The 22,395-nt window shown below is 40.6% G+C and overlaps 2 protein-coding genes across 3 annotated transcripts in view; one reads left to right on the top strand and one right to left on the bottom strand.

The window, feature by feature from the left end:
* LOC147333961 (butyrophilin subfamily 2 member A2-like) overlaps window positions 1–14,175 on the top strand; it is a 44,504-nt gene extending 30,329 nt beyond the window's left edge. The window contains exons 2-3 of one of the 2 annotated variants that reach the window (XM_086286811.1): window positions 13,272–13,607; window positions 13,839–14,175. In XM_086286811.1, the coding sequence (XP_086142937.1) occupies window positions 13,272–13,607; window positions 13,839–14,011 (509 nt within the window). In that variant the 3' untranslated portion in view covers window positions 14,012–14,175. Of the gene's footprint in view, window positions 1–11,374; window positions 11,619–13,271; window positions 13,608–13,838 lie in introns of those variants that run through there. The other variant, XR_015128425.1, reaches the window with a different exon arrangement.
* A 6,434-nt stretch (window positions 14,176–20,609) lies between these two features.
* On the bottom strand, window positions 20,610–21,622 carry LOC147333960 (butyrophilin subfamily 1 member A1-like). Its single transcript, XM_086285858.1, has 2 exons — window positions 21,442–21,622; window positions 20,610–20,947 (listed from the first exon to the last, which is right to left on the bottom strand). Exons 1-2 carry the CDS (start codon window positions 21,620–21,622, stop codon window positions 20,610–20,612), a joined length of 519 nt encoding a protein of 172 aa, XP_086141984.1.
* Window positions 21,623–22,395: the final 773 nt, after the last annotated feature.

The following is a 22,395-nucleotide window of genomic DNA, read 5'->3' as shown; positions in this document are numbered from 1 at the left end:
ACCAAAGACGTCAGCGTGCTGCCCAACTTTCACCACGCTCATATTTATAATCATACGGTTCTTGGAGTGAGTGCATACACTCATGAAGTTTAGTAACTTCAGGTCACTGCAACAAGCCCAGGTACAGTTTACCGACGGATGGGTGCAGGACCTTGAAATGCACCGTGTAGAACAAAAGACCATCATAAGTTTACCAGTCTCACAAATCGTCGTCATAAATACACATTCGTTAACCGTTTATTAATATAACCTTTGAGCTCAATGGTAATTAATTAGTAGTGGAAATAATTTCTGGTACGCGTTACAGAAATGTAGCAGTGACAATAATATTGTATGCTGTAATCGTACTGGACAATTAGTGATACAAAACACCTGTTTTACCCTGTGAATAAAAGTATATGTTTCTGTCAATGTACCATAATAACAGAAGCGAAACACAATATTGTGTCAGGACAATTCACTATTTATGCACAATAAACAAAGGAGCAATTTCTGTTCAGCGCCAGACTTGCTTGTAACCTATATCACCAATCATGTTAAGAAAAATGACGCATTAACTACAACAAAACTCTGACCTTTGTGGGAATGCTTGGATCAGACTAACATGTGAGCTGGAGAGTTCTGGGACGTTATGTTTGGTATATCCAGACCATCCGTCGGCTCTTACTTCGGAAACATGGCTTAAAAATGTCTCTTCAACGACATAATCCGATTAAAAAAAATGATCTCTTTACCCGTCGGCTTCCCGTGGCTGTCATGCGACCGGCTGTTGCAGTCAATAATACAACAGCTTCTTGCCATTTTTTGGGTTTCTTTTTATCGCTGTGTAACTGAGTTCAATTGAAAGCCTGCGTGCGCTAGTACCTCTTGCCACAAGTTCCCAGAATCCTTTGCGGTTTTACCCCTGAATGACGTCACATTTTCAATCTTCATCCCGACTTTTTGTCCCAGTCCAGCCTTGCCCTGATCTAACCTCTCCTCTTCCTCACAGCTCTGATGTCTCTGAGGGAGATGTTGTGACTGTAATCTGTGAGGAGGACCAAAGCTTTTCTGATTGGACTGTGAGGAGAAACACAAGCAAACTGCAGAGGGCTGAGTGTGGAGATGGGCGGGGACAACAGCAACGTGATCAATCATGTTCAATCAGTACGCTGGTGCCTCACGACACCGGAGTTTACTGGTGTGAGTCCAGTAATGGTGCCATCAGTAACCTGGTTAATATCACAGTCACTGGTAAGCTGATCACTCTCACTTTACTTCTTATTGCATCCACAAATTGAGCTGAACATGCAGGTACATAGATTCTGTGCTGTTCTTCACTGATCACCTACCTGACTGACAGAGTAATGAAGGACTTCCCTCCCTCGGTGCTTCTTAATGTGTGAGGATATTCTCCATTACTGAGTTAAGACTTCCTTATTTAGATCTAAGCTCTGGATTATCTTGCACGTCTCGTGGCTCCCAAATGTCTCTTAAGTTATTATCCTCTGTAGCCTCATACTTTAGCTTTACTTGGCAAATGTGAATGCTTTGTGTGCTGACAAACCCTTTTGCATGTAGTGTTTTTATGAAAAGCCTTATAATTGCCTAATTTTGTGTTTTTGTTCTGTTACAAAAGCAGGCATTCTTACTGTTGTTTAATATTTTAATCAAACCTTTAAGTTTAATTCAGCACAAAAAGCCCCACTGTAAACAAATCCACAGAACAGAACCAAACTCAGCAGCCAAACAGTTTGTCCTCAGTGCAGGTCGACATTCAGAAAAACCAGCTGCCTCAGCTTGGATGGGCTGATGTGGTTTCTCCTTAGTATCTGCCCAGTTTTTGAGAAGACCCTCCAAAGGAACAGATGTTGCCACAATGCACAGTCTCCCCTCCATCACCTTCAACAGGTAGGGAAAGACTGTGGCCTTGGCCTCCCACCAGCTCTGTGGGCCTTCTCCTTGTTGGATGAGGGGCTCCTCAAGATAACATTTCATCTCCATCATAACATCAGCTGTAGTATTTCTCTTTGCAGCATCTCCTGCAGCTCTTTCATCAAAGAGGCTCCACACAGCAGACGTCTGTGGCTCCTCCTTCACTTGGCCCTGTAATGGTGGAGCTGGGTGGGAGTGCACTTTGCTGCTGCAGTTATTCTCTGAAGTGCCTCATCAACAGCTCTGTTGTCACTGAATGCTGAAGCTTTTTAAATCTACCATCCAGTGATGCAGCTTCTGAGTGGACGGTGTTGAACTCCACACACAGAAACTTTTCACACTCACTGCTAATTTTGTTTTACAGTGAAGCCACTCTGCTCTGCTAGTCCCAATATCTTTCACCTGCAGCAGATGCTGCTTCGTTTGCAGCTGTCAGTCATATTTCTGTGTTTTTGTGTCGCACTCTCCTCCACACTGCTGTCTGTCATCTCACAGGTATGATGTGCGGAGCGATGCTGAACTTCCAATCCCAGCGTTTCATGTTGCAGGATCAATTCCCATATGAAAATATCAATATCTAATTTGATTACATTTGTTTTTCATCATAAATATGACAGACAAAAGTAAATTCAGCAATTAGCGGGATGGTCTGCAATACCCTGTCAATAGGAACTACACTCACCACCTCTCATTCATGTGCGTGTTACGGCTCTGCAAGAGTGTGAGCCAATGAGAAACCAGAGGCACAAAACTTTAGACCACAAAACACACAATCTGATGTTGGTTTGTAAAGATGTTGCTGATGAGACTTTGTAGAAAGCAGCTGGTCTGAGTGATGTGATCAGAGTGCAGCAGATAATGTCTGACAGCAGTTTGAAGAGCAAATGGATTCTGTTCTGTTCTTCATCATCACCTACCTGACACCTCACACCTGTTTCTCACCTGCAGGTCACACAGGAGGATCTGTTGGACTGAAGGTCAGCCTGTCAGTTCCTGCTGTGCTTCTTGTTGCTGCTGTTTTCTTGATGTAGAGAAAACAAAAACAACAAAGAATCAGGATCCAGCCTCATGTTGAGCTGCAGCAAAATAAAATGTCTGAATCTTTTTAAATCAGCACTCTTAGTCTCCCGCTGGTGGTTTCAGCGTTGTCAGTGAACCTGGGGAACATGAGATGATGCTGGTAACAGAAATCAAAGGTAGTGAACAGCAGACAGGGATCAGCTGCAGGTTTAATACACGTCCTGAATTTGGTTTAGTTTGAAGTTTCTGTAAAATAAAACCAAACGTTGTGATTTGTCTCTTTATGAATAAAGTTGAATTGAATTTCTCTCTGAGCTCCTGCTTCTGTTGTCTGTCAGTGATTTTATCAGTTGGACATCAAGTAAAACTTTGGATAAAATGAAAACTGTTCACACAGTGTCTGTAAATCCACGGGTGAAAATAATACATGTAACATTCATACAAGTCCACGAGTGATTGAATGAAATGTGATCATGGAAAAATAAATTCAAAACTATTCAAGACTTTTACCATTAACTGTCATTCTATTATGAAGTAACAGGAAGGTAATAACACTATAATATAATAATAATAAAGAAATTAAAAAATATGGTATAACAGAGCTCACTGCCTCACACTGTCGATAGCAGCATTTCTTTTTAACCTTATTTCATTTAAGGCTCAGACGATCATCTGTTTTCCCTTAAAGTAGTCTAGCTCTGATATCACTTTAGCCTCTGGATGGAGGATTTGCTATGTTAACTTATAGATAATAAACTCAACGTATTACAGACCAAAACCAAACACGTCCGTAGTATAAGACTGGATTTAACTCCCTTCACACCTGTCTCGACACAACAGTCAGGTCAGTCCCTTCCCTTTTAAGAAATCCACCTTAAATGTATTTTAAATGTAAGTGATGCAAAATGAATTTAATATTTTATCTTTAGTTTGTCAGGTAGCATCAGGTCAGATGGATGATGTTGGGTGAGATGGAGCAGACAGAGATGTCATCACAGCTGAGAGGAAGCAAAAGCCTCAACATCCAGGCTTAAAAGTGATGTAGGGAGCTAAAGCTAAAGCTCTGCTTTCTTTGTGTGCCTGTGCTAACAGCAACTAATGAGAAATGTGATGACAATTGTCCAGCTTTGTCCTTTTATATTCTACCAAATGTGAAGTGAACCTGTGGTTATACAGTAACGATAAGAGCATCTTTATTAGTCCCACATGTGGGAAATTTGTTTTGTTACAGCAGGAAGTGGACAGTGCAGTTACATAGCAAACATGAGAGAACCCTGGAATAGAATAAGAAACTGTACACAACTGTACCCAATAGAATAGAATAGAATAATAGGATAAAAATAGAATACACATGCTACATACAACTGAGCACAAATACAACGTTGTCAGAAAAAGAGTGTTACACTTAGTCCTATTGCACATGTGTGTGTTTGATCAGCTGCAAAGTCTTTGTGGTGGAGTCTGACAGCAGAGGGGAGGAAATCTCTCCGTCCCACATCGTGGGTGCTGCAGCCACTGAAGGAGCTGCTCTGAAGCGCTATAAAGGTTTGTGATGATCAATACAGGTTTACAGCTCAGATCATACTGAGTTCATTATGACTGATATAAATATGTGATAGAATAATAATAAATCGAGTAAATTGTGATTGACAAACAGTTTTAAAGAGAAAGTTTGTTAGTTTAAATTGTGTGAAAGGTCAGAGATGGAGAGAACACCAGGCTGGGGCTGAATATCAGTGTATTACATGCAAATCTGATTGGATGACAGGACAGAGCATAAACTGAAGCTGGCATGGATGTTCTGGGTCTCCTGCCTCTGTGAGATCAGCAGGTCAAAGATTCAATAGCAAAACTTGGTTGTTCCAGCAGCGACGCCGAGGGCAGTGAGCTCTAAAAGCCTCCCAGATGAAAACGTGCCCGATCGAGAGGTGATCTGCTGCTGATGGCTGACGAACCTACTCAGGTCTCCAGCTCTTATCAGAGGAGGCAGTGAAGACACCTGAACTTCAAGGCAGTCGGGCTGGGCGAGTCTGTGATTACATACTTTTATCTAAGTACAATCTGAGTATTTTACCTGTAAGTAATCTTACAGTATTATGTTATATTGTGAGTCCTTCTTACAGATCTTCCTAGGTTGAAAATTAAACAGTACTAAATGTAACAAGTAGACATCAGCACTAAAGTCATCAGTTTAATGGACACAGAGGAAACTTTTCAAAGGCTTAAGAAGAATAACATGATGCTAGAACATCACATTTTATAATATGACAGTAAAAATAACTCACAGAGATCATCTTCTATGTTTTCCTCCATAAGGGCGGCGAGCCTGGGTCCAGCTATTTGAGTGGTGCCTTGTTTTGGTGAAGCTTTTGAATTGCTTGGCCTTTGAGGCCTGCATGGAGCTCAGGCTGACACTAAGCACAGAAAAGGCCCACAGTGGGTGCACACACAGGATACAGATCTGTCAGTTCATGATCAACAACCACTGACCAAAGCCCACTGATCTCTGACCTCCCAGCCCATTCTTCCTTCAGTGGGCTGCTTTCAGTCATTATGCAAATGTTCTGTTTATAAGATTGAGGAAACCTGCAGTCAGCTGAGACTGAAGAAGTCACCTGGATGAGTGACGAAACGTTTCTCCCACAAAACGCTGCGTCCAGATGAACAGAATCAACTTTTGGAGATTTACTTACCTGGATGATTGAGCATGCATCAAGACGTTTGGCAGCTGTAGCAGTCGTGGAAAATTCCCTCTGTGGCAGAAAATCTCACAGATGCAGTCTTGATACCAATAGATGGATAAAAACTGGAGGAAATCCTCAGAGGCCATGAAAACTCCTAAATGGAAGTAGCTTCTTCTGCTGGGTCTATTCTGTTGGTCTGAGACTGGCTTCCCTTCATTGGCTTCCTGTTAAATGGTAAATGGTAAATAGCCTGTATTTGTATAGCACTTTTCTAGTCCCTAAGGACCCCAAAGCGCTTTACACAACCTGTCATCCACCCATTCACACACACATTCACACACTGGTGATGGCAAGCTACAATGTAGCCACAGCCACCCTGGGGCGCACTGACAGAGGCGAGGCTGCCGGACACTGGCGCCACCGGGCCCTCTGACCACCACCAGTAGGCAACGGGTGAAGTGTCTTGCCCAAGGACACAACGACCGAGACTGTCCAAGCTGGGGCTCGAACCGGCAACCTTCCGATTACAAGGCGAACTCCCAACTCTTGAGCCACGATCACCCCAGAATTGAATTCAAAATCCTGCTCCTCACATACAAGGTCTTAAATAATCAGGCCCCATCTTATCTTAATGACCTTGTAGTACCATATCACCCTATTAGAGCACTTCGCTCTCGCTCTGCAGGCCTACTTGTTGTTCTTAGAGTATTTAAAAGTAGAATGGGAGGGAGAGCCTTCAGTTTTCAGGCCCCTCTTCTGTGGAACCAGCTTCCAGTTTGGATTCAGGAGACAGACACTATCTCTACTTTCAAGATTAAGCTTCAAACTTTCCTTTTTGCTAAAGCATATAGTTAGGGCTGGACCAGGTGACCCTGAATCCTCCCTTAATTATGCTGCAATAGACGTAGGCTGCCGGGGGATTCCCATGATGCATTGAGATTTTCCTTTCCTTACCTTTATGGTTATGTAAGTTCCAGCTGGAAGGTGATCATCGGTTGGAGATTGAATGGGGACGACTACAAGACTGGTTGTCCCTACCTATGCCCCATTTCCAATCAGGCTGTGCTTACTTGTGTGATGAAGTTTCTGCATCTAGAAGAGCTAAATTAGTTTTTTGTAGAAATTATTATTATTGTAATTAATTATACATTTTTGTAGCTGTAGGAGTGGGAAGCCTTTTACGTCATTTTTGTTTCCTTTCTACAAGGCTTTGTTTGTTGTGTTAGATGTGTCCCTCTGATGTTCCTCTAAAGACAAATAAAACATTTTGTTTTGGTGAAACTGTAAAACTTGCTGTGGCATTGGTGCTTGAATGGGGAAGTCATTTTTTGTGTTGCATACATCTCTGGGCAGATATTTGGGAAGTAATTTTGAACACCATGTAAAAACGTCAGTGGACATAATGCAAAACCCAATGCTTCAAATCACAGCATCTAAAACCAAAATTGTGCCAAAGATGCCTCATTTCTGTTTAATAGGATAAAACAATGCTAGCTATGTTATAGACACAGTAACCTAAGGAAAGCAGTAAGTACACTGACTGACATTGTTACTATGACAACAACAAGCTGACATTTGGACAAAAAAAACCTTGGAGTAATTATTGAGAAAAACATTAAATTTAAATAAAGTTTTAAAAAACACATGACCAAAAATAACTAAAACACATCCTCTGGATGTTTCCAGAATATTTTAAATAAATAAATAAATTAAGGAACAACAACAAAAGAAGATCTATAATCAACATTTATCTCTTCTGTTTTATTTGATGGTGGGGAAATCATAATCATAAAGAGGCTTCTGATTAGAATTTATTTGTTATAAATGTGATTTATATAAACTTTCATTTAGTACGGTGTGTTGATTATATGTAATATATTTTACTTATTATTTATTTATATTCAGTTTTTATTCCTGAGGATTTTGGTTTTTTTTTTATAAAAACTAAAATCAGGACAGAATAATTATTTTGCTGTCTTATTTTATGAATCATTTCGATGTAAGCAGCTATCTTTTGAATATGTGGCTTTACAGCTGAAGGCCCATCCAAAGTTGTGTTTCTTAATGTTTACAGGCCTCCCAAATACTGCACAGACTTTTTTAATGACCTCAGTGAACTGCTGTCTGTGATCTGTGTTGATTTCGACTGTGTAATTATTGTTGGGGATTTTAACATCCATGTGGACAACCCTCAGGACAAAGGGACTAAAGACCTGAGTAACACTCTGGGCAACTTTGGGCTGACTCAGCATGTAACAGAGGCCACACATAATAGAGGACACACTCTTGACCTGCTGATCTCCAAGGGCCTGAGCATTTCAAAGGTTACTGTGTCTGATGTGGGCGTGTCTGATCATTACTGTGTTTTCTTTGAAAGTAAAATCTCAGCCCACACAAATATATCAACAGCTGTGATCACAAAACGGTGTATAACTGAACACAGTAGTGCAATTTTTAACCAGGTCTTCCCATTAACACCTGACCTGTCCAAAGGTTCAGTCAATGAGCTCGTCAATAGCTTCAATGCTAACATGTTAAATGTAATGGACACTATTGCTCCCATTAAGGTGAAGGTTATCTCTGGAAGGAAAAAGTCTCCATGGAGAAACTCCACACTGGTGAAAAATGAAAAAAGAGAGTGTAGGAAAGCTGAGCTTGAACTTCATTCAACCATGGCCTGCAATGACTTTGCCAAATTCTTCACAGAAAAAATCCAAAAGATTAGACAAGCAGTTGGTACATCAACAGCAGATCCAGGATATGTACTGTGTCCACCGAAAAACTGTTTAAACACAATGAAACAGTTTCACCCGATTAACAGCAAAGACCTGGAGGACATCTTAGGTAAACTGAACTCCTCCTCCTGCTGTTTAGATGTCCTGCCAACAAGTTTTTTCAAAAAGGTCTCAAAGACTTTGGAGTCAGACCTGTTACAGATCGTCAACTTTTCTTTATTATCAGGTGTGTTTCCAGAATCACTAAAAACTGCTGTAATAAAACCTATACTGAAAAAGGACAATCTTGACAAGACACAAATGAACAACTACAGGCCGATCTCAAATCTCCCATTTTTAAGTAAGATCATTGAAAAAGCAGTTTCTCAACAGCTCAGTTACTTCTTAAAACAGAATAACTGCTACGATGCCTTCCAGTCAGGTTTTAGACAGAACCACAGCACTGAAACCGCTCTGACCAAAGTGTTTAATGACATATGTCTGAATACAGACAGTGGAACAATGTCAGTCTTAGTTTTACTGGATCTCAGTGCAGCATTTGATACAGTTGACCACAGCATATTACTCAAACGACTGGAGAACTGGACAGGTCTTTCAGGAACTGTACTAAACTGGTTCAAGACATACTTAGAAAACAGAAAATACTTTGTATCAATAGGTAACTTCACATCTGAGCAGACTAGTATCACATGTGGAGTTCCCCAAGGTTCCATCTTGGGACCCCTTCTGTTTAACATCTACATGCTCCCACTGGCACAGATTATAAAGAACAACAAAATAAAGTACCACAGCTGTGCAGATGACACACAAATATATATCACAATGTCACCAGGAGACCGAGGCCCTGTACAGGCTCTTGGTAAATGCATTGAGGAAATTAATGACTGGTTGTGCCACAATTTTCTCCAGCTAAACAAAAAGAAAACTGAGGTAATAGTCTTTGGTGCCAAAGAAAAACGATTACAGCTCACCAGAGAACTTCAATCTATACATCTAAAAACCACAAACCAGGCGAGAAATTTGGGTGTAGTGATGGATGCAGACCTAAACTTAGAAAAACACATTAAGACAATAACAAAGTCAGCTTACTATCACCTCAAGAATATTTCAAGGATAAAAGATCTGATGTCTCAACAGGACCTGGAAAAACTAGTCCATGCATTCATCTTTAGTAGGCTTGATTACTGTAACAGCATCTTTACAGGTCTACCTAAAAAATCAGTCAGACATCTACAGCTCATTCAGAACTCTGCTGCTCGAGTCCTCACTAAGACCAAAAAAGTGGACCACATCAGTCCAGCTCTGAGGTCTTTACACTGGCTGCCTGTCCGTCAGAGGATAGACTTTAAAGTTCTGATGCTGGTCTATAAAGCTCTGAATGGTTTAGGACCAAAATACATCAGTGACCTCCTGACCCAGTATGAACCTTCCAGATCCCTCAGGTCATCTGGATCCAGTTTTTATCAGTTCCCAGAGTCAGAACCAGACACAGAGAAGCTGCATTCATCTTTTATGCTCCTTATATCTGGAACAAACTCCCAGAAAGCCTCAGATCAGCTGAAACACTCAGTTTATTTAAATCCAGGTTGAAGACTCACCTGTTCTCAGCTGCATTTGAATAAAGCACCAAATCCACACTTTTAAGCTTAAATTTCAAAACTAACATTTTAACTACTGATTTTATCTATTGTTCTGATTTTATCTACAGTTTTTTTAAATCATGCTTTTTATTGTTTTTGTTTTTTAATGTCTCTGTAAAGCACTTTGAATCACCTTGTTGTTGAATTGTGCTATATAAATGAACTTATATAAATAAACTTGCCTCGCCGCTTTCAGCCACATTTACAAAAACGTTCCTCCTGTTCTGATTTTTCTGATAATAATCTGAGAGAAAGTGCTGAACTCCTCTGAGCTGTTACCGGAACAGATGTTGGCAGATGTGTCAGTGACAGAGTTACAGTTAGAGAGGTCAGTGAGCAGGATTTCTATCAGGATTCATGTCAGATTTATTATAATGATGTCTGTTGGTTCACACTCACGGCTGCTTTGGACTGATTCCAGCTCAAAGAGCATCAACATGTTTTCATGTTTCCATCATGATGAGGAGCAGAAACTCTGAGGATTCTCCTGAACTGACTACAGTAAGTCATCCACAGCTTCTGCTTTATATTCTACATATTATTCAGTAAATAATAGATAATTACTGATAATTAGACACTTTCAAAGGGAGAAAAGTAAAAAAAAAAAATCTGTAGTTAAGAAGTACAGATACTCAAGCTGTACAAATACTGTGGTAATAGCTGAAGTACTCATTAAACTTCTTTACAGAAGTAAAAGTGAAAACTACAGGCTCTGAAAAGTACTCAGGTCCTACCGTAGTACTCAGTAAAAGGTAGTCTGGGGTTAAAGTGGATGTGGCAGGTAGAGGAACTCTACGACTGAGTGCAGCAGGGATAAAGAAATAAGTCGGAATCATTTGTTTTGTGAGCTCCAGCTGTTTCCAGGCTGTGATCAGCTGATCTACAAGCAGACGTGAGCCATCAGCGCTCGTGTAACACAGTACAGTACAGAGCTGTCAGAATGAATCACCCAAGTTTAGTCTCACACTCTTTATCCAGGTTGTTGGCAATTATTAATTAATCGCCCTTCAGTGTCACACCAACACAGTGTCAACACAGCAAAGTGAATGTGCCACACACTCCATGTGTCATCTACTCATCACCATCTGAAACTATAACCTTCATGGGCCAATCACAGAGGACGAGACAGACGAAGTAAAACTAGACACAGGAAGTAGGACTCACTGGTTCTCCATAAAGAACAGAGATTTGCTCTCTGTGGCTCCAACACAACTGACTTTTGACTTTTTATTCATTAGGACAAGTTCATTTCAATTCACTGCCAGACAGAGTGGAGCTTGTCTCTACACGTCTACCTGTTGCATTGGAAACGGGTTCATTTCCTATAACTGTGACACCTTGTTTTACCTGTTAAACAGGACAGCAGAGTGAAACAAGAGTCAGTTGGTTCAGCTGTTTGGCACAGAGGTCAGTTCAGCCACAGATTTACATTTTTAGCATTTTTTTTCTTTTTTAATCGCTCATTTAAAAAAAAAAAAAGCTCACCTAAAGTAGTTTCTTTTGAACCTACAGAGAAAGCAGATCGATTAAACCAGCCTCACAGTTTTTATCTTCATGTGGATTTTTTTTCCATCCTGATGATCAGAAGAGTGTTTGAGGAGTTAACAGATCTGTTAAGAACAACAGTAAGTGTTTGTTGCCTTTTTCTAAAATCATTTTCAGTTCTTTAGGTAAAACGTTTCAGTTTTCTTGGTTAAAGTTTGGTTAACATCAACCCACAAACATATTTGAACAGAAACTACAAAAGCGAGTGAAACTAAATTTAAAATATAATTTCATTTTCAGTGGATGTTAACCATGAAAAGCCTGAAAGATCATTGGTAGAAAATTCAAATTATATTGGTCGAACATATCAGACTTTCAAAGCATCTTCAAAGTGTTGAGTTTAAACGAGCAGCTGAACAACAGATCAGCTCTAACCCTCAGGGACATTCAGATTTATTTAAACCTTTAATCTGATGTGTTCAGGTTTAAACTCAGGTTCAGTTATTCAGTGAAAACACCAACAGACTCAAACATTTAGAACAAACTAAGAGTCAGATCAGCAGAAACAGAGAACACGGACATGTCTGCTGTAACTGCGTCGCTCTGCTCCACGCTGATGTTTGTCCTGTTCGTCTCTGCAGGTGAGATTTAACTGATAGAAACTAAACTGAGTTTATTTCTGAGATAAAGAGTCTCAGTCTGGTTTACATGCTGATTATATTTCTCTAAGAAGTAGTTTGTTACTCATTCAGTGTTGCGATCGACACAAAGCTGGGTGGAGTCTGTGTGTTGGTGCAGTTTGCAGCACAGACACAAAGAAGTGTAATGTGTGTGTCAGTGTGATGTGTTGTAGTGTCAGGAGTCAGGATGCAGCTACAAAGCTTCTTGTTCAGTGTATACAAACAGCTGTAGCTCCATAAAGGCAGCATGCAGAGACTCACAGTGTCTTATAATGAGAGGCTGCTTTCTCTCACACATTATGTTCACTTATTATCAGCACATGTTGTTGTTTGTGGAACAGAGTTATTGTAGTTTTTTCTCATTAGTTTGAGTTTTTATTCCATTTGGACTTTTTGTGTTTAGTTCAGTTTAGTTTCCAGATGATTTTCTTCTTTTTCAGGTTTGATTATTTATTGCTTGAAGAGTTTTAATAGTTTTATTCTTTTTTCATTCTTACTGTTTGGAGGTTTGTGTCAGAGGCCAGATTCAGGAGCATCAGTACAGCTGTTACAATAAAAAGCAGTGACTCAGTCTGACAGACGTCCAGAGTCTCAATGAACTCGTCCATCAACAACATTTTATCAAACTAACAGATTCTAAAACCAAAGATTTGTTTTTCAGATGATGTTTTTCATCCGTCTCAGTCTTTGCTCATGAACTTTGTCTCCAAACGTCTCAGCCTGAGCTTCCCTCTGATGAACTCGTTCATAATCTCGTCCATTCTGCTCTCAATGAAAATCTGAACATGTTCAGCTCGGCCTCCTGTCTTTGTGTCAGAGTCTCCAAAGCAAACATGACAGCAGCTCACTGCCATCTTCAAACCTTCCCTTTCACTCTTGCTGCTGTCCTTCTGTCACAAATCAGCCCTGATGAAGATGCTCGGGATCAGGTGAGGAGGAGGAGAAGACTCGCTGTGGTGACGCCTGAAGGGACACAAGAAGAAACACAATCAAAGATCATCATCTAATAACAGAAGACAATCTTTTATTGTGTGTTTCTGATTGGCTGCTGTAGAAGTGAACAGTTGTACTTTGACCTTTAACCTCTCTGCTCTGTGTTGTTTCCTCTTTCAGACCAGAAAAACATCACAGCTGAGTCTGGACAGGACGTCACTCTGACATGTCGAGCTGCAAACAACAACATCATTATTTTAGAGTGGAGCAGAGCTGACCTGGGAGATAAATGTGTGTTTGTTTACCGGGACGGTCACTTTGTTCCAGATGACCAGCATCCATCTTTTAAGAACCGGGTGGATCTGCAGGACAGACAGATGAAGGATGGAGACGTGTCTTTGATTCTGAAGGATGTGAACACTGCTGATAGTGGAACATATGAGTGTCGTGTCTTCATGGAAGAAACACGCTCATGGAAGTTCATCAGCAGCATCCACCTTCATGTTGTTCCTCCAGGTGAGTGAGTAGAGTTGAGTGTGTGTGTGATCAGAGGTGAAGCTGCTTCCTGGTTGTTGATGTTTGTTTCTAAAGATGTTGTTGATGAGACTTTGTAGAAAGCAGCTGGTCTGAGTGATGTGATCAGAGTGCAGTAGATAATGTCTGACAGCAGTTTGAAGAGCAAATGGATTCTGTTCTGTTCTTCACTCATCACCTACCTGACAGCTGACACCTGTTTCTCACCTGCAGGTCTGACAGGAGGACAAGAGAAGGATGAAGACAAAGAGAAGGAGGATGGATCTGTTGGACTGATTGTTGGTCTGTCAGTTTCTGCTCTGCTTCTTGTTGTTGTTGTTGGTTTTTTGATCTACAGAAAACATAAACAACAGCAGAGAGTGGAAACAAACCAGCCTCCTGTTTAAGTGCAGCAGGTTTAAAATGTCTCAGAGGTTTTTCCAGCTTTGAGTCTGCTGCTGCTGTTCAGAGTTCTGGGTGTTGTCAGTGTTTAAAATCCTGCAGAAACAGATGAACTGAGCACAGACAGCAGGCCCACAGCACTGTAGGTTTATTTCAGTTTTATCTTTAACGGCTGCTTCTGTTTTTGCTGACAGCTCATCTCAGTGGACGAGTTTCATCTTTAAAAACAGTCTTTACATTTCATAGTAACTGGAACATCCAGAGGGCTGTGACTACAAATCAACTTCAACACAGTCAGGCTTTCTTTGTGTTAGCTGGCTCAACTAAACCTGAAACTGCAGTCAGAGACAGCAGGTATCACCGTGGTGATTATCACCTTTCTCTGCTTCAGGCTCTGAGCACGCTCAGATGAAAAGGAGCGTTTCATGTACCATGTGACTTTTCTTCTACACAAAATGGTCCCTGTGAGCGCCACCCAGTCCAATCAGAGATGTTACTCACTGATAACTTCACTAATGTCTCCACTACATGAATACAGGTACATTGTAACAGTGTGATGTGCAGTTTAGCTTCACTCAGTGGCTTCAGCAAGTTACAGTTTAACAAGCTGCACATATGAAACATTTCCTCCAGCAGAGAATCGACATCACAGTGAAAACGTGGCTCTAACAGCTGATTTAAAAACAAAACTCTGAACATGAAATGCTCCTGACCAGGTGATCTTTCACCATCAGTTACCATGGTGATTTAGCCTCTTTCTGACACAGAAAGCTCTGACTTTGAGTGTGACACAGCTCGCTGAGACATTTTGTTGTGCACGCCTACTTTTAACTCTTCAAACAAATGAAATCAACACTTGAACATTTTTCACTTTGATGGTTTTGTTTCCACTGACTGTAGTTACATCATTTTGAGCTCAGATTACATATTTATGAAGTTTTTCACACCTGAATCTTTCAATCATCAAGATCTGGTTTCAGTTTTCTCTTTATCTTTGTGAGCTGTGTGTGTTGTTTACCCTCAGTATCCATGAACAGTGTTACAGACCTGGGATCAGTGTTTTTGTTTATAAGATCAAATATGACCTCATTATGTGAGTGTGAGCTGTGGACCACAAAACCTCAACAACACTAATCCTCGATCAGCTGTTTCACTAAAATTACATCCAAGTATGAACTCATCCCATCGTTCATGCATCAATTTGTAGCTGACAGATGGTTATGCACATCCCTGGTTGCCTAGGTAACCCTCTAACCTTAGATAACGCTATTGTTGTCACTCAGCAGTATGATTTAATGTAGTTGTTTCAATAGATCTCAAAGATAAGAAAAGTTCACCTCGGTACTCGCTGACTTCACATAAGTGATCAGTTATTGCGTTTAAAAAGTGTAGCTACTCGTCTTTGACCTTGTATGTATGTGTGTTTATGCTCTGATTGTATTTTCCTGCTGCTCACACAGCATTAGAAAAGCCTTAAAACTCAGTGTTCACAGAGTCTGTAAGCACCAAATGTTTGTATGAAGGACAGAGAACAAACAACAAAGGTCAGTGTGAGAGTGTCTCTGTATTTGAACAATAAACTCTTACTTTGGTTTAAATTATTTATTCTTTCATTTGTGTTGTTGGCAGAGAAGCTACATCATGTGAACTTCATCATATTGTCACATGTCATCACAGATTCAAAAGATGTAATATTTGTGTGTTTGTTATTAACAATCGTGCCCCCAGACGCCAAAACAGTGCCAGCAAACTGAAACTGAAAAAACTAACTTTAGAGATGTTGCGTAAATGGAAGAAAGCAGTCTCACATATTTGTTTAATATGTGCATTGAAGGACATGTCCTGGTCAAAAATGACTCCAAGGTTCCTCACAGCGTTACTGGAGGCCAAGGTAATGCCATCCAGAGTAAGAATCTGGTTAGATACCATATTTCTAAGATTTTCAGGGCCGATTACAATAACCTCAGTTTGATCTGAATTAAGAAGCAGAAAGTTATCATCCAGGTCTTTATGTCTTTAAGACATTCCTGCAGTTTAACTAAATGGTGTGTGTTATCTGGCTTCATGGACAGATAGAGCTCGGTGTCCAGTTGTAGACGATGATGCTTGAATTCAAACAGGCACACAATATGAAAGATGAGGAAAATCCCTGAGCACTGTGCAGAGGACTCTGAGGACTGAGACGCATGTTGTCATGCATGTGATAATATGACAACAGGACGGCCCTGAGCCCTTAGAGGACGACACAAAGCTGAGTGTTTATCTGCACGTCTCAAACACGCCTCCATTTGTCTGCAGGCTGAGTGATCTGACTGAGCTCAGCCTCCATTTTCTACAGGGAGACGCTCAGAGAGGCTTTCAGTTTCATTTCACAGGAACAGCTTTGCTTCTGTTTTAAATGCAGGTGCTGCACAGAACACACCCTGTTCAGTCTGTTTGTGTGACTGACTGCAGCTCAGACTAAAGGCTGGATCAGCTGTTCAACAGCTCAGCAGTTTGTAGTTTGTTTTCATTTTGCCCCGCCTCTGTCAGTGCGCCCCAGGGCCGCTGTGGCTACAATGTATGTCTGCCTTGCCATCACCAGTGTGTGAATGGGTGGATGACTGAATATAGTGTAAAGCGCTTTGGGGTCCATAGGGACTAGTAAAGCGCTATAGACATTCAGACCATTTACCATTTATGTAAACACCAAACAAAGTCCTGCACACAGTGAGTTTAGTGCACTGGGTGTGTTATCTGTTAGTAATCGTGTTGAACATTATAAAAGTGTCACAAAAGGTTGATTCTGTTTATCTGGACGCATTCAATTGGAGAAATGCTTTGTCACTCTTCCAAGTGATTTCTTCAGTTCCATTCGATTCCTTCTTGTGGGACATGCATGGAACAATTCACCCAGGAGGCATCCTCGTCAGATGCCCAAACCACCTCAACTGGTTTCTTTCGATGTGAAGGAGCAGCAGCTCTACCCTGAGCCCCCCCAATAGCCAAACTGCTCACCCTATCTCTAAGGCAGAGGCCAACCACTCTTTGGAGGAAGCCCATTTCTGCCACTTCTATCCACAATCTCAATCGCTATCCGAAAGAATAATGATCATTGATCAATGACCATTTAATCAGTGGCCATGTGCACCATTAACAGAGAGAGTTGTGGAATAGCTGCAATCACAGCATTGTAAAATCAACAAATCAGTTTATTTCTAAGCTCAGTTGATCTGACTGAGTGATCTGAGTGAGCTCAGCCTTCACTTTCTACAGGGAGATGTTGTTTTCAGGCACAGAAGTAAAGACATGTTTACCCACAGCATTGAGTTACAGAGGAAGACGTTGCTCTAAGGCACTTCAGAAACAGAGGTTTGTCTGTTATTGGAGGGACAAAAACAATGAGAAGAGAATTCAACAGGTACATGTAAATCTTTATTAACACTTACACACTTACATAGTGCTCATATTTCATTCAATCACAGAAGGAATTCACTGATTGTCATTGTCTTTAAAAAACAAACTCTTATAAGGCACACATGAACTGAGAAAAACCCCACAAACACCAAGAGGATGTTTCAAGAAGGCCACAGAGAGAAGAGTACAGAAGTGGAGCAGTTCAGTGATGTAGGTGGAGGCGTCACACCATCAGGCCATGAAAATATCAACCATGATTTGAACCTGAAACAGTGCAGAAGCTCTAACAGTGGAGAGATGTTTGGAGTTAAAGCTTTGGTCAGACCAGAGATCAGAGCATCAGTTCATCACACTGTCCTCACTGCTGTAATATTAATGCCACACTGTTGTTCTTTCATGTGCTGATGTGATGTACTCATGTTTATATGTTAGTGTTACTGACCATTAAGTTCTGTAGGAACCACACATTAACACACAGCACACACGGATAAATAAAAAACACCCGTTAATGTCTTTGGACTGTGGGAGGAAGTCAGAGACCCAGAATCCACTTCAGGAGATACATGTATGACCTTTGTTCCTCATGCGCTCCATGTGTTACTTTACTAATTCACAGTCTGTTTCTGTGGGCAACAGGATGACTTCACTGCTTCACTGCTGTCTCATTACAAATCCACACAAACATGATGTGTATATTTATACATTATGAGTGGCAATTTTCCCTAAAATCACAATGTTTCTAACTTGAGCCAAACTGGTGGATCTGAAAATCCATCTAAACAAATGAGTCAAACTTCACCCAAAAGAGCATCAGTGTACAAAAGTTTGCATCATCTATACAACAGTATAAATGTGAAAATATGTTTCATATTTTTGAGTCTTATGGGTCTGTTTATGAAAAGTAATCAGGTCTCAACCCAGCAAAGTTGTTCAGGATGTTTTGCTGGTGTCAAAGGTCAAAGCAGTTTAAATCTGAGCTGAACAGTGTGTCATGTTAAAGAAAAGTTGAAGAGGTTGTCAAACTTCTCAGTGCAGGATCAGAGAGAGACGTTAACAGTTTGTACAATCTGTTAAACTGGGTAAGATTGGTTTACAAACTAAAAACAATGTCAGCCAAAGAGATGATTTTTATACAAAGTGTTTTCCAGTGGACTGTACTTAAAGAAGAAAAAGTCACATGAAGCTAATAAACAATCACACCAACATAAAATAGTTAATTTGCCTAACCTGAAGCTCCAACACTCACTGACTCTGAGATCAGAAATTCATGTGTGTTTGTAACACAGTTTGACTTTGTGTCAGTAAATCTCATGAACAAGATGAATAAACTGTAGTTCAGAGTCACAGACAGCACAGACACACACTGTTGGTCCGAGTCTGAACATGATGATCATCAGAGTCGACTGCTGGATGTTCAGGAGAGTTTCTGTCTGTCCTCAGATCGTCCGACTCACAGTTCATCTCTGTGTCCTCCTGGCTGACCTGCAGGTGAGAAACAGCTGTGAGGTGTCCTCTTCTAGTTCAGGAGATTAGATGAAAAAATCATTCATAATATTTATAAAGTGAGAAAATGTTAATGTTGATTTTTCTGCTTTTTATTTAAAAACATGATCTGACCAAAACTGCAGTCTGGAATCTTGCTTTCACCATAAAAAAATCATATTTTTTTTCAAATACACAGGTCTAACAGCTGCTTCGGGGTCAGAGGTCATGTTGGGTTGATCCAGCTGTTCTTTATAATTTGACCTGTTTGGCTGCAGACTGTGAGAGCTCATTAAAAATGTCTGAGACTTTTGGAAGGTCAAATCCTCGAGTCTCTGAAAACGTGTTTGTTTATTATGAGGCTGAAACATCTGAACCTGTGATTCAGTGACAACAGCTCTGTCACACCAAACACTGTGTACACAGTTTACTACTTTTATATACGAAGCACTTCAAACAGTGCAATATATCAATACCATGCAATATATAATACTATATACCAAACATCATACTTACAGTTTGATATAATTGTTCAAAACAACCAAACATCTAAAAAAAAACTGACTTTTTAGGTTTCTACACTGAATAAATATCCAAAAACATTTTGACTGGTTAAAATCACGTTTGCAGAAGATTTGGTGGTTTCCTGGTGTAGAGTTACTAGAGTTAGAATAGAGTTAATATTCCTTCTTTAATAATCCTTTGTTGTGCTCACTGCTTGTTTTATTCCTGTGTTTGATGATCAGAGTCTCTGTAAGTCATGAGTGTCGATGAACGATCAAATGAGAAACTCCAGGAAGTGCTGAGTGGACTGTGCCATGGGGGAAATATGATGTTGTTTATGTTTAATATTTATGCTGTTTAGCTTACATTTGAGTTATTCTGGATTTGATTAATTGACCTGTTAACATACACCAGGTCACCAGTGCATTACTTAAAGCTTTAGCAACATGCTAATTAAACATATGTTCAAGAAATAAAAAATATTAACTTCATCTGATCCAACATTCAGATTATTTTAAATGTGCGAGTCTATAATCTCAGTGACTAACAGAGAAGCTGAGTGTAAATGTGACCAGATGAAGTGTGAGGTTGTGAGAAAGTCTCTGACTGCATTCATAGATGTGTCCTTTCAGCTGCTCGCTCTGATCCAACCTTTGGTCTCTAAGAAGAGGCTTCAGGGAGACGTTTGCTACGTTGGACTGTAGGACCATCAGAAATGTGTGCAGTAACAAAACAGGCAGCACTGAAAGCAGCTCTAAGTGTTTGTGTTGTTCAATGATTTGTGCACAACAACAACAATGGGACCTCTCTCATCCATCAGTCACCATGTGGACATTTTTCTGACACACTTTGAAGCTGATGGACGTTTTGTGTCTGCACTAAGTACGTTTTCAGCAGCTATGGCACCGGCAGGATTCACTTTCACAGACTCACAACCACCAGCTCCACCCCTCCCCTCCCCCTCCAGCTGTAGGCTTTAACATTGAGTTTCCCCACACATGTTTACAGACGAGTTAGAGAGCAAGAGAAGAAGAGACATAAATGTCTTTGTTTCTGCTCTAACCAAACAATGCTGCTCTACAACTCTAGACTACCAGCCACAAAGACAACAGCTGGAGAAACATCTGTCTACCTCTGACATCCACCAGCTCATCCATACAACAAACACACATCAACAACCAGGAAGCAGCTTCACCTCTGATCACACACACTCAACTCTACTCACTCACCTGTAACAATCAGGTTGAGGCTGCTGATTAACTTCCATGAGCGAGTTTCTTCCATGAAGAAACGACACTCGTATGCTCCAGCGTCATGAACTGTCACATCCTTCAGAATCAAAGACACGTCTCCATCCTTCATCTGTCTGTCCTGCAGATCCACCCGGTTCTTAAAAGATGGATGCTGGTGTGTTGAATCAGGGAGACCATCCTGGTACAAAAGCACATAATCATCTCCCAGGTCAAATCTCTCCCACTTTATTACTCTAATGTTGTTGTTTGGAGCTCGACATGTCAGAGTGACGTCCTGTCCAGACTCAGCTGTGATGGTTTTCTGCTCTGAAAGAGGAAACAACACTTTGACATTTGAGTTTTTAGTCATGTTGGATTTAATGAACCTCTGAACATCCAGCAGGTCACCAGTGACCCACTGAGGGGGAATTTTAGCCTCATGCTAAACATGCAAAGTGTCAGAAACTACAAGATGTTAGCTTCCACAGAACAACAACATGTGCTGATAATAAGTGAACATAATGTGTGAGAGAAAGCAGCCTCTCATTATAAGACACTGTGAGTCTCTGCATGCTGCCTTTATGGAGCTACAGCTGTTTGTATACACTGAACAAGAAGCTTTGTAGCTGCATCCTGACTCCTGACACTGACACTGACACACACATTACACTTCTTTGTCTCTGTCACAGCTGGATTACAGATGTTAAGTGTCCACCCAGCCTGGTGTCTCCTTCACACACAGACAAACTGAATCCAGATGAAAATAATCCTCCTGTACTTCTTGTTATCTCAGAGAGAACCTCAGTTTAGTTCAATCTCACCTGCAGAGACGAAGACAAGGACAAACAGCAAAGTGCAGCAGAGCAGCGCAGTGCCAGCAGCCATCTCTGTGTCAGTATTTGTGCTGATCCGACTCTTAGTTTGTAATAAAGCTGAAAGTCTGCTTTGAAGAACAGATCTGACTTTCAGCAGCTCACTCTTACCCTGTAGTTTGTGGTTCATTTAAGAGCCTTGGAAACCTTGGCTGTTTAGTTGAATCAACAGGTATTATCAGGCTGACGTCAGCATGATGTCATAAACACACGATAAAACATCAGAGTTTTAGTACAGCCTCTTGTTCTCTCCTGTAGTCTGAGTGTAGCCATTATAACAGTGAGACGGCACTGCCACCATGAGGTCAAACTGGAGCATTGCAGGTAATAATTCTCATCCTGAACACTGTTGGAACATCAGACCTCCTCACGCTTTGAACTCATTGTGATTCTAAATATTTCTAGTTTCACTTTGACCCCAACCCTAACCCTGAAATGGGCTGTACAGCTTTTATACTTTGACAATGACAAAATATTATTATCTTCTCCCAAATCCAACGTGGCAGTCTGCTGCGAATCCTCCCCGTCCACATCCGACCTCCCCTGGTATCTGCTCCTCCTGGAATCAGAAACACATGGACACAAAAACACATCCTGCCTTGATTATCTAATGTTATCCTTCAGCTTATTCTAAGGCCCAGTTCAGGACGTCATGTTTGGACTTCCTGACCCAGAGACTTATAGAAAACAATTATCAGTGTATGTGTAAAAATCCTCTGCACTCTGCGTGTACCTGCAATATTTCAGATCCAGACAATATCGCTGAATGAATCTGTTAACTCTGAAAACACAGAGTCAACTCATTTATGAGCACATTTGCATTATGTATATATTCATTTAATAAAACAGCTTTATTTAATTTTTTTTTAGAAACAATTTATAATTTTGCCTTTCACACCTATT

Source organism: Aulonocara sp. 'chitande type north' Nkhata Bay, linkage group LG3, assembly GCF_057382095.1.
Source record: "Aulonocara sp. 'chitande type north' Nkhata Bay isolate Kocher_YH1m ecotype deep benthic linkage group LG3, A_spYH_male_GT1.1, whole genome shotgun sequence".
NCBI classification, from domain to species: domain Eukaryota; kingdom Metazoa; phylum Chordata; class Actinopteri; order Cichliformes; family Cichlidae; genus Aulonocara; species Aulonocara sp. 'chitande type north' Nkhata Bay.
The sequence above is the reverse complement of the archived record's forward strand: the minus strand, read 5'-3'. Positions and strand labels throughout refer to the sequence as shown.